Raw genomic sequence first — 16,042 nt, forward strand, 5'->3', positions numbered from 1 at the left:
AACAAATATAAAAATAAATTATTAAAAAAATTATAAGTGTTATAATTTAAATTTTAAATTTATTAAATATTATTTTTTAAAAATAAAAATAATTATATAAATTAATTGAACATTCTTCAAATTCAAATCTAAATCAAATTTGTAATCTATTAATGTAAATATTTTTGTGTTAATTTTTAAAAACTTTTACTTGTTTTTTAATCTTAAAACTTCTTAAACTTTTTTTGTAGTCACAGTGAATACTGAAAGTAATAGTGAAAATGACGTCCTAACAACCCGTATGTTGTTTCGCATTTCATTTCAATTTGATCAGTAGTTGTTATTAGTCAAATTTTTGCTTGGCTTGGTACGTGCCAAGAAAAAGAAGTTTATTCACTTTAACCCTACAAAACCAATTTAGACTAATCAAGTCCGTACATTACGGCAAATTTGGGCAACTTTGCAGATTGGCACAAGCCTTCAATCATTACCTACGATGGCAGCAGCAGCACGTCATTCTTTATTTTGATGATTAAGAGAATATATATAATAATATGACTTATATTTTTAATTAGGTTTCAAAAGTGTCGATTTTTTACTAATTAAAAATAATACATAGCAAGATCCTCATGGCTTGTTCAAATCAACTTTAATCACATATCTCACTTGTTTAAAAGCTGAGCCTTTATATTAAGTTGGGAGAATTTTAATATAATTATATTGATAATTAAATTGATTATATTAATGAATTTATGTGATGAAAATTAATTAATTTTTAAAAAAATATTAATTTTGTAAGCCTTATGAATGATGTGTCAAGATCTTCAATATTGAACTCAGAACACACCAAAATTGGATTTATATTAAGTTGGGATAAATTTAATATAATTATATTGATAATTGTATTAATTGTATTGATGAATTTTTGTGATGAAAAATAATTTATTTAAAAAAAAACGTTAATTTTGCAGGCCATATAATGATATGTCAAGATCTTTAATATTTAATTCAGAACCCACCAAATTTGGATTTAATAAATTGAATCAGAGATGTTTAGCAATTAAAGAAAGAGTATAATTTATCCGCTAAGTAGTATAGTCTCATACCTAGATCATATCTCTTTAGCGTATATATAATTAAATAAAAATTTATATTTAATACATTATTAACATATAAATTTATATGTTTTTAGTGAATCGAATGATGATAACTTATAAATGAACTAAATCAGATTATAATAATTTTTTAATAAATAAATTTTTTAAAAAATTTAATTTGTGTATAATTATTTTAAAAGTTAATATTTTTTAATTAATAAAATGTTATTATCTTAATCATTAATAATATATAAAATTTATATACTAATAACGTATCAAATATAAATTCATTAAATAAATAATAAAATTATTTAGTTAGCATTAGAAATGTAATCGATCAAGTTCGAGTTAATACAATATTAAGTTCGAGCTTGAGTTCAACTCGAAATTCAAGACTTAAAACTCAGTTTGAACTCAATCGAATTTTATTTTTTTAACTTGAGCTTCACTCGAGATAAAAATCAAATTACTCAAACTCGTTCGATTATACTCAATTAACATATAAAAATAAACTTAATTTTTATATTTAATAAAAATTCGATTATTTGTACTCAAATTTAAGTTTAAATTTGATATATTTTATTAATTAAAATATAAAAACTCAATTAAGATAACGAGATATTCTATAAAAAAACTTAAACTTGACTCGATCAATAAGTCAAACTATTCAAATTTGAGCTCGACTAAATAATAATCAAATTAAAATTGAGTTTTATTCAAATAAAATTTAAATAATTTACGAATATTAATATATCATTTATAATTATAGTTAGTAATAAATTAAAGTTTACAATAATTTTAATATATTATATGGACATGCCATCGATCACTACCACCCGAAAGGGTGAAACATTTTATGGCATGCAAATTGTAGACTACGATAGGAAATTGGGAAATTGAATTGGCACAATTTCATTAATACTAATTCAAAAATCAGAATTCAAAGAGCTAAGACTTCAAATTCACAAAAGTAGAAACGACAAATTTAAAGTACTGTATCAGTCAAGAAGGACAAAGGCTACAAAACCTTGAAAGTCAAAAACACATGTTTAAGGAGATTATGTGAAGGAAAAGTCTTCGTTCTTACTGGCAATTTGGATGGTAGTAAAATAATGAAATCACCAAAGTCTGCGTCCACTGCCCCATTCACATTATCCAATCGAAAGTGTCATGTTCAACATAACATTAGGAAAGTTGATGGATTCATGAATATTTACGTATGAAGCGTTTGCATTTGATATTCGAGCATGCACCAACCTCATAGTTTGTTTTTCCTTTTAATTTAAACTTGAAAAATTATTACTACTTACTAGATTAATAATGCTAAAGCATTACCACCACTACATAGGACTATAATCTTTTAATTCAAAATTTAATTCATTTGATTTATATAATTATTTTTAAAGTGTTACTTTTAATTTTAAATTTTAAAAAGTAAAGAGCGAAAAAAAACAGGTGAGGAAAAAAAAATCAATACGAAAGCTAAGGCTCGGCCCATATGAGCCGTAGTTTTATATTACAAACATGGGCTAGAAGGCTAGAAATATTTGAGCCTGTCCTCATGAGCCCAAGAAACCACAACCGTCTGCCCTCCTCTCCCCGGCTTCAGTCTTCATTTCAGAGTTCATGGCACCAGTCTTGCATTCCCGCTTTTCGCTCTCAACGGTCTCTCTCTATTTCTCTCTATGATGGCTTCGCCACGAATTCTACTATGCGGCGGCGTTTTAGGCCGCATCAACCAGCTCTTCAAGCGAGTCAACTCAGTAAATTTTCTCTCCTTTCTTTTTTTTTTTTTTTTAAAATTTATCCATATTTCTGCTAGGGTTTAATTCTCTCTTTTAAACTGCGGTGAGCTGAAAAATATGATTTTATTTTTCAGGTGAATAAATCAGCGGGTCCTTTTGATGCTCTTTTTTGCGTGGGCCAGTTCTTCTCCGACGAACAAGACCGGCTCGATGAATTAATGGACTACGTCGAAGGCCGAGCCCAAATTCCTCTCCCAACTTACTTCATCGGGGATTACGGCTTCGATGCGGCCAAGGTTTTATCGGTCGTTTCGAAGAACTCTGCCAATCAAGGTTTCAAAATGGACGGGTTCAAGGTTTGCGACAATTTATTTTGGTTAAAAGGCAGCGGCAAGTTTACTCTCCATGGTATATATATATATTTTTTAACTTCTATTAAGTATTTTCTGTTTGGTTGCTGAGAATAGTAGACGGAATTAGGATAGAATGTGAATGTGAAAATTTTGCCATATCTGATTTATTGTGCTTATATTTAGGTTTGTCTGTTGCTTACTTATCTGGTAGGCAGTTGTCTAATGGTCAACAGTTTGGAACATATAGTCAAGATGACATTGACGCATTGCGAGCATTCGCAGAGGAACCTGGAATAGTTGACTTGTTTTTAAGATATCCTTTGCTTTGCTAGGCATGAAAACTTTTCATTGTTCATTTGTCTTTGTTCTGAGGTTGTTATTTTTTACTTCCTTAATTAGTTTTTACTAATGAATGGCCAAGTGGCATCACAAATAGAGCCACTGCATCAGATATTCCTGCAGGAATCTCGGATTCTTCTGGCAGTGATTCCACTGTATCCCAGTTAGTCGCAGAGATCAAACCACGGTACATGATGTTTGAAGAGTTTCGCATTACTTGGTGCATCCAATTGTCAATAGACTGTTTTTTATGCTTCCTTGCCAGATGACTGATGCTGCTGTCGTAATAATGAAATTGTTAATTTATAATTCTTGTTCAAATTAGTGTTTAATGGTGTCTCTGATTTCTCAAAGACTTCCAGTTAGTATGTCTGAACCCAACTAAATGTTAATAGCAAAGTGATTTAATCATGTATATGAATCCTTTCCTTTTTCTATATTCCACATGGTCTAAGGTCGTACTCTCAGTGAGATGTTACAAATGAAAGATACATTTGATAATTTGAATTAATATTCTGCTTTTTTAATGTCTTTAGCATTGTTGTGTTGTACAAGACTCACAGTTTTACTATCAAAAGAAAGCTCATCTTAGACATCTTGATCTGTAGAAGAAGCCGCGATTACAATAAGATATAAATTTCCACCCGATGAGAAGTCCAATCATAGTGTACCTTTTCAAAGCAACAGTTTCCGTAGTCAGGCACAGGTTGTAGTGTATATACCTGAGTCAGGTACCAGCTTGTAATGTTAGGAATTAAATTTCATTTTCATGATATTAGTGGTTAAATTTCAAGTGCTAAGAAATGTTATACCAGAAGAACATAGATTTTAGGGGGTATTTTGATAGTCATCAGCATAACAATTTATGTTTCTATATTGTAACGTTTTCTATTGGCTGGAAAATCAACAATTGTCTGCCAATCCACTGATACATTTAGATGTGGCCTTGTTCAAAGAAGTTTTCTGGTAAAGACTATGACGCCCTAAATGCAAGAATAAATAATTTACAACCCTATTGGAATGCTGTTTCTTTATTGCATTTGCAGTTACTTACAAGTTGTCTTGTTTCTTTTGCTAACGGTTGTTCTCCCTTTTAGCTATCACATTGCAGGTACTAAGGGTGCATTTTATGCTCGTGAACCTTATTCTAATGTTGATGCTGTGCATGTAACTCGATTCTTGGGTCTTGCTTCTGTTGGGAATAAAGAGAAACAGGTCTGACTATCTTATGCCAACTCATTCTTTTTCTCCTAAGTATATATTGAAATAGTGATTGTATTCAGCTGAGACTTTTAGCCATAAAGCTCTATTAATGAATCATTAACCTCATCAACACGATATTTGTATCTACATAGATGAACAATTAAATTGCCAGTACACTTTGACTGGATCTCCTAAATGAGATTGCTGTTTCTTGTGTACTTGAATAGTGCCTGGTACAACTTCCTGTGCTCTGCTTAGCTCTTTCCCCCTTTTTATAGAGATCATACATCCCTGCAAGGAACACACAAGAGAAAAGAGGAAAGAAGATCCATCACCATAATATTTTTGTCTTGAAGAATTTCTGCATAATCAAACAAATTTTCTTTTATTTCATGATTTTGGGTTAACATACTATCCATTCTTGTGAGGAATCTTTGAAGTGCTTTTTTTTCAACCACCATCAACTGCTAGAGTTAGCTTTTAAGCATTCTGTGACTGTTGGTTCCTGCACCTGCTCAGAAATTTCTTCATGCACTTTCTCCAATTCCGTCGTCTGCCATGTCAGCTGCTGAGATCAGTGCAAAGCCCCCAAATACTACCTTATCACCGTATACATTAGCAGACCAAGTGGATCATCCTAAAGAAGCCACAAAGAGGACTAGTGATAGTTCTCTTGATTCACAATACTGGAGATATGATGTCTCGAACAAACGGCAAAAGCATGGGAATGTTGATGGTAATAAGGTGTGTTTTAAATTTATATCTTCTGGGACTTGTCCGCGGGGAGAAAAGTGCAACTTTCAACATGATATAGATGCAAGGGAACAATTTTTGAGAGGTGTTTGTCTTGATTTTATTATCAAAGGGAAATGTGAAAAAGGTCCAGATTGCAACTTTAAGCATAGTTTACAGGATGAAGGTGAGAGTTACTCTCGAAAGAGACCTGGATCTGGCAATAGTAATGCTAACAGGTTGGTGTTTTGTTTCAGTCATCATTTTTTCCCTTAATTTCATTTGTAGCTAGCCCACTGCATATTTTTGTTACTTTGGACACATATTTAGCGGAAAAATTGATTAGCCAGCATAACAATACTGTAGAACGTTTCCCATTTCATCCTTATTGTAAAATATATAAACCATTATAGTGATAATCTATTGTGACTGAGTACAGATCAAAAGAGTGCTGGTTTTGTTTGTCTAGCCCAAATGTGGAGTCACATCTGGTAACTAGCATAGGAGAGAATTTCTATTGTGCACTAGCAAAAGGCCCACTTGTTCAAGATCATATACTGATAATTCCAGTGGAGCATTCGCCAAATACTCTCTCTCTACCAGCAGATAGTGAAATTGAGCTTGGCAAATTCCAGAACAGTCTCAAGATGTATTATAAAAACCAGGGAAAGGAAGCTGTGTTCTTTGAGTGGATATCAAAACGTGGCACCCATGCCAACCTTCAGGTAAAAGAGATTTCTCTTATGATTGTCTTCATGGAGTTATACTGTACAATGTGTTAGAACAGGTGAATTGCTTAGAGCCACTTTATTTGTTTATAAAGTCTCTCATCCTAGTTATACATTACATTGTGGAATATGTGAAACACTTGCAGATAAAGTCTTGTTACCATGTCCAATCTAAATTTGCTTCAATAATCAATTTCATTTATCGTTGTTCAGTTATTCAAGAGTATATTTATAAATTACTCATCCATGCATAAGGCATACATGGATTCTCTCTATAATTGTTTCTTTGATATTGAGGTTTCTTTATAGTTAAGTATTTATTTTGGCATCTAATTGTATCTTATGTTCCTTTTGTGTAGGCTGTTCCTGTTCCATCATCCAAAGCAGCTGCTCTTAAAGACATTTTTAGTTTAGCAGCTGAAAAGTTGGGTTTTGAATTTGTTACCAAAAGATGTAAGTTTATTACATTTGAGTGAATGTGGTGCATATATGTTGATAATGTTGCCTTCAAAATCCCCATATTCATTGGGTTATGTAATGCATATGTGTGGTGTCTGTCTGTAAGGGATACTGAATATAGTTTCAATCCTAATCATAATGTTGCCTTCAAAATCCTCATATTTATGGGTTATGTGATGCATATATGTGGTGTCTGTCCATGAGGGATACTGAATATAGTTTCAATCCTAATCCTCAAATTTATGGGACCTTTATGTTCCTCTGTATCTTTATGCTGATGTTTTTCCTGCAGTCAACAATAATTCCGAGGGGAGAAAATGGTTGAGGACACAGTTTGATAAGAATTTTAGCTGCTTCTATGTGGAACTCCCTGAAGGTTCATTCCTATCACATTTGGTTGAGGAGAATGAAAAGTTTCCTGGCCAATTCGGACGGGAGGTAAGATACTTAATTTTGCTATTGAATTTGATGGTGCTGCCTATTTGTACCTGAGCACTTGCTTACTAAATTGAAACCTGAATAAAAGAATTTTGCATTTTTTTATTTCTGAACAAGATGCTTTGAATTGTGTACTTATTCCTTAATTGCCACCTATTGAGATTGTTGATAATTAGCATGTTAATTTCTTTTACATTGATTTTCATGATAGGTTTTTCATTCTCATCAATGACTGACATAAAAAGTTACTCTGTCTTGCCTGTTAGCTGAGATTAGCTTCTTATGAATTATGTCAAATGTAAATTTTATTTTTTAAAATAGGTAACAGAGAATAAAAAAGTAGTGGTGAGACATTTTCCATTATTATTTGGAGAGAAAAGAGTAGAGGTGGGACTATATGTTATGATATGTCTTGGAATTCACACCATAAAATTATTTTCCATCAAAAAGATTTTTTAGTTACTATTGATTAATAACCAATTGTTGGCCTTAGGTCTAAGTGGTAAATTTTGCAACAGAATCTGCTGTTTTGAATACTCTAGTATTTGAGACATCTTCATATCTATTTGGAACGTAGTAAATTATGATGTTATCAGCTAGAATCCTTTGGTTAAATGCAGCTAATGATCGGCATACTTTTCTTTTTGAAAAGAATGACCAACATACTTTAATGTCTATAGCTAGTTTTTAAAAGATGTATCTGTCACAGTGGAAAAAGGAATGACTGGTGTGAAATCTTATGCAGGTGCTGGCAGGCCTACTGAACATGGCGGATAGGGCTGATTGGAGGAATTGTACAATTGGCAAAGAAGAGGAAACAAAGCTGGCTGAAAATTTCAAAAAACGATTTGAAGTATTTGATCCGAGTCAATGATTTTACCAAAGGATATGATGATCCAACAAAAGAAGAGCTGCTTTCATTGAACAGGAGCTCCAATCAATCGCCTTGTGCTGATAACGAAGTGTGGCATAGCTTTTCCTAGTCAGCTTGGAAGGATGTTGAATCCCTTGGGCCTTCGGTTCAGGGCATCTTACATTCCCTCTTGGAATATCGGACTTTGCCTATGTTTGGCTGGTATGGGCATATATTCCTTGGAGTGCAAGTTGTCGAAGGGAACACTAATTCGCTTCTTAACCCAGCCCAGAATTTGTGTCCGCCTATAAATTTTTTTAATTTTATTTTTCCTTAAATGAGCAAAAAACTTGAATGGTAGTCTTCTGCATTAAACCGTCGTAGGTTGGTTAGGTGCTTTATTAAAATCAGGGTCTATCGAACTCAAATCATCAAATGAACGAGTATTTGGTAATGAAAGGTTCCTTGCCGGTTAGGCTAGGTGAAAGGGATCCAAAACCGCTATGGTAGAATATCACTAAAAGGGCGGCTCTTTTCAGCTTTAGCAAAGGCAAATCAAAGCAGATAGAATATGCAAAATTAAAAATCACGACTGCAAAATATGTTAAGTTACCGCATTTCTCCCCATGGTTTGCAAAAAAAATAGTTGAAGCCTTTATATGTAAGGGTCCATGCTTGTGTAAGAAAAATGATGACCGCCACCTTGGCGAAAAGTAGCGATGTGAGCCTGACGGAGCGAAAATGGAGGCGTGTCAATCAAGACAACCGTCTTTCATAACTCTCAACCGTGGGGGCGACCAGCTGGCTTCTGCTGCCTGGTATCAGGCCAAGGAAAAAAACATTTTTTTTTATGTTAAGATTTTTTTAATTAATTTCATCCTATTAATCAAGTTTTTCTAAAGAGTAAAGGCTTAATAACTTATCATGGTGATTTAATTTTTGAATTAAAACATGATTATTACATGATATTATTAGAGAAACTTGAAATCTTTCATCAAACGACCACATCTGCCAATAAGAAAAATTACTTCAAAAAATACTCTTTTCTTTAGAGAAGACCCCTCTCCTGAAAAGATTTAAAAAAAAAAGGGAATAAAAATGATATTAAAGTAAGATTTTTCATATTTTATTTTTCTGTATTTTTACCCTATAGTTTAAATAAAAACAATTTAATGCAGAATTTGTGGGGCTAGCTATCATAAAGTAACACAGTTGAGACAAATATAGGCCACATTTGATATTTGATATTTTTGTAATATTAATGTAGAATTTGTGGAGCTAGCTATCATGGTAATATAATTCATGAGATAATTTTATTGTCGATCACTCGTTATTTGAAATTATTTTATTTAATTAATGAGTGTTAATTTTTATGAATTAAAAATGATTGTGTTTGGTATTATTAAAAATTAAATATTATTTTATTTAAAAATATAAAAATAATTATATATTATAATAGTTACATAAGTTAATTATTTTAATATTGTTTAAAGTTAATAATCTATAAAATATTAGTAATATTGTATTTATTTTATAATAAATATATAATCAAATTATTAAATTAGTATATATATTTATTGATAGATAAACTAAAATTTATAATATAAATTATGTAAAAAATTTGAATAAAAAATAAAACTAATATATTAAATTCATAATAAAAAAAGATTGTATTACATATAAAATATTAAAATAATAAAAAACACAAATTATTTATAAACTTGTTACAATAAATATTGGTTTGAAAATATAAAAATTTATAATATAAAATAATTACAATTTCAAGAGGAAGTAATGTTTTTAATTCACATATTAAATAAATAATATTGATTATTATTAATTTTACATATCATGTTACTTGGTGATGAAAGTTTTTTTATCATTTTAGATAAAAACTAGATCACTTTTTAAGACTATAATATGATCATTTTAGATGATCTAAGATTATGATCATGTAAAATCACCTAATACTTATTAAATACAATAATTTAATCATTATATATAAATTATCATAAATTTTGAAATGATCATCATATTACTATATGTTATTAATTTCAATTGATCCACCAGAAAAATTAGGAGGTGGTGGAAATTTTTTATTGTTGAAATACATTTTTGTAGGGCTATATTATACTAACTTGATTGATGCCCTCACTTAGTCGAGGGTTTCTTAGAACATATTTATAAATTTTTTTATTTAATTAATTTTAAAATATGATTTTAAAGTAAATTATATTAAGTAAAATTTAGTTAATAATTTTTATTTTTATATATATTTAAAATATGTATTGATATTGGTATAATCATATTTTATCAATTATGAAAATTAAATATATAAAAATTAATTATTTATAAATTACATAATAAAAATGCATTTGAAATACCATATCAACTCACTTTGTTATGCATGTGAAATACCAAATCTTTCATAGTAAGAGTTCTGTATGCAAAAGAATAAACTATGACATTATGATCAAGAAACCATCGTTCAAAATAGTTACAAAGGATTCAATAATAAATAAGCTATCAATGTTAATGGTAAAACTTTATTGTAATAAAAAACATACTTACACCATTTCACTGACAAAGTTAAAACCTCCAGATCCAATGAAAGATCTCGCCAACAAATATCCAATAATCACCTATATAATACATAACAATAAAATATATAGGATATTAGTAAACCAAGAAACTTAGGTAGAACCAAACATTGAAGTCAAAGATTAGCTAAGCTTAAATCAATACAATCTGATCGGTTGTCCAGCACAAGCAAATGCAATGCCACCATAAGTTACAAACACGATGACAATGACAAAATCTGATACTAGTCTACAAAGCATAAGCAAAAAGAAAAAAAAGTTTAGATCAACTTACTAGTTGAATGTTAAAAGTAACTTTGATGAAATAGAATATAATTAAAAGTTTACCTTCAGTCTAGCTATAACACTGGATATTTTGGTTTAAAATTAGATATAATGAAGATGCTGTCCTGAAAATAAATCACCATCTAAGACTTGTAAGTATGGTAACATTTTTCAACATGAAGTTTTAAGTGAACCAATCTAACCTTTTAATCTATCAACATAGGTGTATCATTAACTCTGTTATCATTCTGTAGATAAAAAATGTCATGGAGTTAAAATGATCTAAAAAGAGGTTGCAAAAAGGGTGAGAACTACATGTTTCTAATTAGTTATATAGAAAATATGGTATAAAAATAGTTCAATTCTTTTTATCATCAAAAAAGAAAATAAAATTATTCTATTAACAGCAAAAATAATTAGAATTCAAAAGCTAAAAATAGAAGCACATAGTTTTCCTCTTTTGTATAATTTTTCTTTAGCTTAACTCTGGTTACAATTTTCTAAACAATGTGATCAACAAACACATGTTAAAGAAAATAGGCTAGCAAGTTCTTTAAGCTATAAAGTTATTCAAAGAATAAGTACTATCCACCTATTGTTTTGTTACATTGTTGTTGAAAAATAGGCTATTAACATGTTGATGTTCTGCTAATACATAAAAAGGCAAAAAAATAATAACAATACAAAAAAAAAAGTCCAACTTAAAAACTTACCTCAAACTTAAATCTAATACCTCATACTATACCTGAAAAAAATAAAACCTTATAATTAAAAATAATGAAAAGAACTCAAATAACAAATTCACTACATAACTGAAAATCATCAAAATAAACAAAACTAACATATAATTCCACAAAAAATATAACCAACATAAATATCTCCAAAAACAAAACAATTCAAATCATGATCTATACAACCCAATCTTAAAAAACACAACCTCACCAATAGTATTACCTTTCTTCCAAATTCATTTGGTAAATTTTTCTTATCAAAATATGATCTTATGAGCTCCATACTATCTTTATTCATAAGGTACACAAACTTCACCTTTTGAAAGATTTTAACATCTAGAAAATACTTAACAATCTACAGAAATGTAAGAAAAGCAAATTGATTAAGTTTAATATCAAATTAACAAGAGCAGTAGTTAACTTACAATGTTATATGCACCAATATTATGTCATTTAGTTTTAAAAAACTTGTCCTTCACATTGTTAAATTATTATTAAACACAATTATGCCTTAGCACAAGTCTAAAGACATTTAGCACTCATTTAACAATCAGAATGTGGTTAAGGGATAAAATTCAATCATTTTAAAATACTTTAAAATTTCTTAGGAGATTATAGAGAAATGCTATAGCCAGCCTCTTAAGGTAACGGTTTTGTAATATATTAATAGTTTTGTAAGCAAACTTGAGGGGCACACTTGTGTTCAATGTCCATCCAGTGAAGTCTATCAACCAAGCCATCTATTTTTGACCCTCTGAAATGTTTAAGATAGCATTCTCTATCAATATACCAAATAGCATAGTTGATTGTCCAACAATGATACATTTTACAACATTTTTGCCATGTTAGTTTTCAAAACTTTCAATAACTGAATCTACATACATTCTTGATATGTTGATCCCAATAGAGATGGCCAACCCCATAACTCTTTTCCTAGCTACTTGCTTTTGAACCATCTCCCTTGCAAACTCAGGGTCCATAACCAAGCTAGCCAAATTGGGATTCTTTTGATAAGCCTTCTTGATCTTATCCAAAAACACAACCCTTTTGTATAAATTTTGGCCAATTCATGTTTTTTAGGCTTCAGAACTATGGATTCTTGAGGTACAAAACCATGTGAAGTAGAAAATGCTACACTAAAATCATGGCAAAATTTTCAACAATCCTGTACCAACAAATTCATGTAAAAAGTCAATTATTTTGAAGAAAAAAAAAAGATAGCTTATCTTGAATGGAAGCAAAATAAGTCTACAATCACATAATCAAATTTATTAGTATTAAAATTAATGAAAATAACCTATAATAAATATATAAATAGTTCACTAATTGCAAATATAAGATGGAGACCTTTAATTAAACATTGTTATAGGCATCAACTCTTTTATTTGTCAACCAATAATCCAGAAACGGACCTAATAACAACAATGTTCTAGCCTAAGTAAGAATAGTGTGTTCTAGTAGGTTAAAGGAATTAAGACTATCCCTTCATTGAATGTGATGTATATATTGCACAAATAAACAAAAAATTAAATAAACGGCTAAATTATAAATTCTAAAAAAGATACATCAATTTAGAACATTAAAAGATTCAATTTATATACCCAGAAATTAATAACTTACATACCACTATAAAGAAATACTCCAACTACAATAAAGGGTAGCTATAAAACCTATGGTATTAACATTCACATCAGTGACAATACAAACACCAACACCTAGAAGAACAACAGCTATGCTCAGCTTTGTATCTTTGGAGTACCGAATTGTCCATCATAACTTCTAAAAAATAGGATACAGGAATCATATCAAGCTTTGCAATTTGTCATTGAATTAGAGAATCTGTGAATTCTAAATTATTCAAAAATACAACTATTAAAATCTAGCAAATATTATATTTTACCTGATAAAATCCTACAGAGTTCCACATCAGATTAACATGCATTCCAACGATTGAGAAGTTCACAAACAAAACAAATTTCAAAAGCTCAGGCAATGGCAAATGAAAAGATTGAATGCATCATAACCATCTTAGAATAGCTGTCATCAAGGTTGTGGTAGCAAAATGCAAACCAGTTAATGTTATGGCTGTAAAATTTGCAATCAAATTTAAAGAAATTAATGATAGTTTATTATATCCTTATTGTAGTAAACATAATCAGAACATTCATAAAGTAACAAAAACCAACATCTTTAGCTTACTTACTTATAGATATTATTATACCAGTATCACAATCGTCCTACACTTAATCTCAGCTACTTTCAAGTTAAGCCTTCCACTTCATCTCAATATAACCTTTGACTTATTTCATGGCTTTTAATTTATCTGATATATCAACAATGCTAAATCACAGTTTGACCTTATTTTGAGGTTTTTTTTTCTCTTTGCTTGGTTAATTTGTTTAATAATGGACACTAAAAGTTGCTCCATTGCTCGTTATTTAATATTTACTAACCTTGAAAATTGAATATTTTTGAAATTCTTAATTATGTTACTATTCTTAATAATTCATATTGATAACTAAACTACAAATAGAAAAACTTGATAAAAAAACAAAAAAAAAAGAAAAATCCTATGACAAAAAAATGCCAGTGAGAGATGGGGTTTGAAAGATTATCTAAATTTGTTAACATTTTTTGTCAAAATAATGTGACCATGGATTTGCTACTATCTAGCAAGACTACTTACTAATAGAAGAAAAAGATGTAATCGTTCGATATAACAGTTTGAAGAAAAAGATACAAAATCATATTTTCATTATCTTAAAATTTGTTTAAATTTTGTTTCTTTTTAGATATATAAAAGACTGGGAAAAAAAGCATTTCTTGAATTGAATTTTCTTAGGAACTAAACAAAAGAAAAAGAAAACTAGAAAAAATGAAAAAAAAATTTGAAAAACATACAACGAATTTGGAAAAGGAGGAGACGATGTGAGGGCAAGAGCGATCATCTTTAACACAAAAACATCTGAACAAACATCTTATGGCTTTACATATTGTATGATCAAGAAATTTCACCACTGACCTTGTGTTTCATGTTTTTGAAAAAAATGAAGATGTGAGGGCAAGAGCGATCATCTTTAACACAAAAACATAACAAACATCCTATTGCTTTGCATACTGTATGATCAAGAAATTTCACCATTGACCTTGTGTTTCATATTTTTGAAGCAAATAAAGCTTCTTCCTTCAAGCTTTTGGAGAAGCTTCTGGAGAAGTTTCTTCCCCAAAATTGTCCCTTAATTGGTTTTATTAACATTGCTTACATATCTTCTAAAGCCATGTTAGGGGATCACTTTTATATATCTTATAGATTTTAGGTACACCAAACAGAACTACAAGCATTATTGAGTAGGAAAGATTACCATTAAAGCATCCTTATGAAAAAATGTTCAAATAGGAAGATCAGTGAGAAGATAACCCAAAAGGTAACCAATTTCATGGTGTTAGAGTTCGAATTAGCCTTAATTGCCTAAATGGAAGCACATCTGTTAAAAGTAAAGAAATGTTATCTTAAATTATCTTGAATCTATTCATAAAGCTATAACATATATCATCAATATGAAATGTCAAAACAAAAAAGTAAAGTTACACCAATGGAAGTAGAAACACAAACAACAAATTCTTAAACATCAATGTTATAAAACATGATCAGATAGGCTTACAAAAGATAACCTAAAGCAAAGACAGGCTTGCAAACAATGGATGAAAATGAGAAAGAAAACCATGTTCTCATCACATAAATGAAAATTGTTTAACAGAAAAAAGAACTTAGAAAAGAAAATTGAAGAGATCTAGTTAATATATTAACTTTTTGAAAGTAATAAATTGTAAAATAAAAATAAAAATAAAAATTTACAAACAATTTTCACTTCTTTACCAACCTATCTATATGTTAGTAAAAGGGAAAAAAATTATCATGCAAGAATATCAAAGTATATCAATGCAAACTTGGCAAAAGTAATGAAACCCATCTTGAATTCAAACCCATTCAATTAGTTTATGCCAGAAAAATAAATAACAAAAGAGGAATAATAGAAAAAAATTTTGGCTTTAAGGTGTGAAAAACACTTTCTTAAAGGCAATTATGCCTTTAGAATATAACAAAGCTTTAAACTCTCCAATAAGAAACAGTAGAAATGATTATATTAAAAAATTTATTTATAATGAATGAACAGACAAACTTCTATTCAAATGGTTATGACTTTCTGTATAATGTTGGTGCTTAATTTTTACCTTTTACACAAATAAATAATATGAATACAAAAATGTATCTCTCTATTTAAACCTTCAATTAGTGTATATATCTTAGAATTCTAATGAAGTTGATGGTATCCATAGATTTAACCTCAACTCCTAGTGTTAGAATTGAAGATATAACACACATAATACTTATTTGTTCTTATATCAGAGATTTATAACCGTTTTTAGCACTATTATGGTCACGTGCTTATCCTATTCATAAATATTTATAAAAAAGATCTCAATTCTTTTTGTTAAAGCAGCACCACTTTTATGTTTATA

At 29.6% G+C, this 16,042-nt stretch overlaps 1 protein-coding gene and 1 pseudogene across 2 annotated transcripts; one reads left to right on the plus strand and one right to left on the minus strand.

Annotated features, from left to right (window-relative positions):
• The first annotated feature begins 2,702 nt into the window (after positions 1-2,702).
• Positions 2,703-8,286, plus strand: LOC111303105 (CwfJ-like family protein / zinc finger (CCCH-type) family protein). Of its 2 annotated transcripts, XM_022899146.2 has the most exons (10): positions 2,703-2,839; positions 2,956-3,229; positions 3,358-3,487; positions 3,581-3,700; positions 4,611-4,728; positions 5,236-5,687; positions 5,888-6,173; positions 6,536-6,629; positions 6,928-7,073; positions 7,819-8,286. In XM_022899146.2, the coding sequence occupies exons 1-10, from the start codon at positions 2,762-2,764 to the stop codon at positions 7,945-7,947; spliced, it is 1,827 nt and encodes a 608-aa protein (XP_022754881.1). In that variant the 5' UTR covers positions 2,703-2,761; the 3' UTR covers positions 7,948-8,286. The 2 variants fall into 2 exon arrangements, with proteins under 2 accessions (XP_022754881.1, XP_089598220.1); XM_089742094.1 differs by lacking the exons at positions 3,358-3,487; positions 3,581-3,700 and having other exon boundaries at positions 4,625-4,728.
• A 4,545-nt stretch (positions 8,287-12,831) lies between these two features.
• On the minus strand, positions 12,832-14,663 carry LOC111304181 (UDP-rhamnose/UDP-galactose transporter 5-like; annotated as a pseudogene).
• Between the last annotated feature and the right edge of the window lie 1,379 nt (positions 14,664-16,042).

This window comes from Durio zibethinus, chromosome 13 (genome assembly GCF_047325235.1).
Source record: "Durio zibethinus cultivar Kanyao isolate XHJ-2024 chromosome 13, ASM4732523v1, whole genome shotgun sequence".
NCBI lineage: Eukaryota > Viridiplantae > Streptophyta > Magnoliopsida > Malvales > Malvaceae > Durio > Durio zibethinus.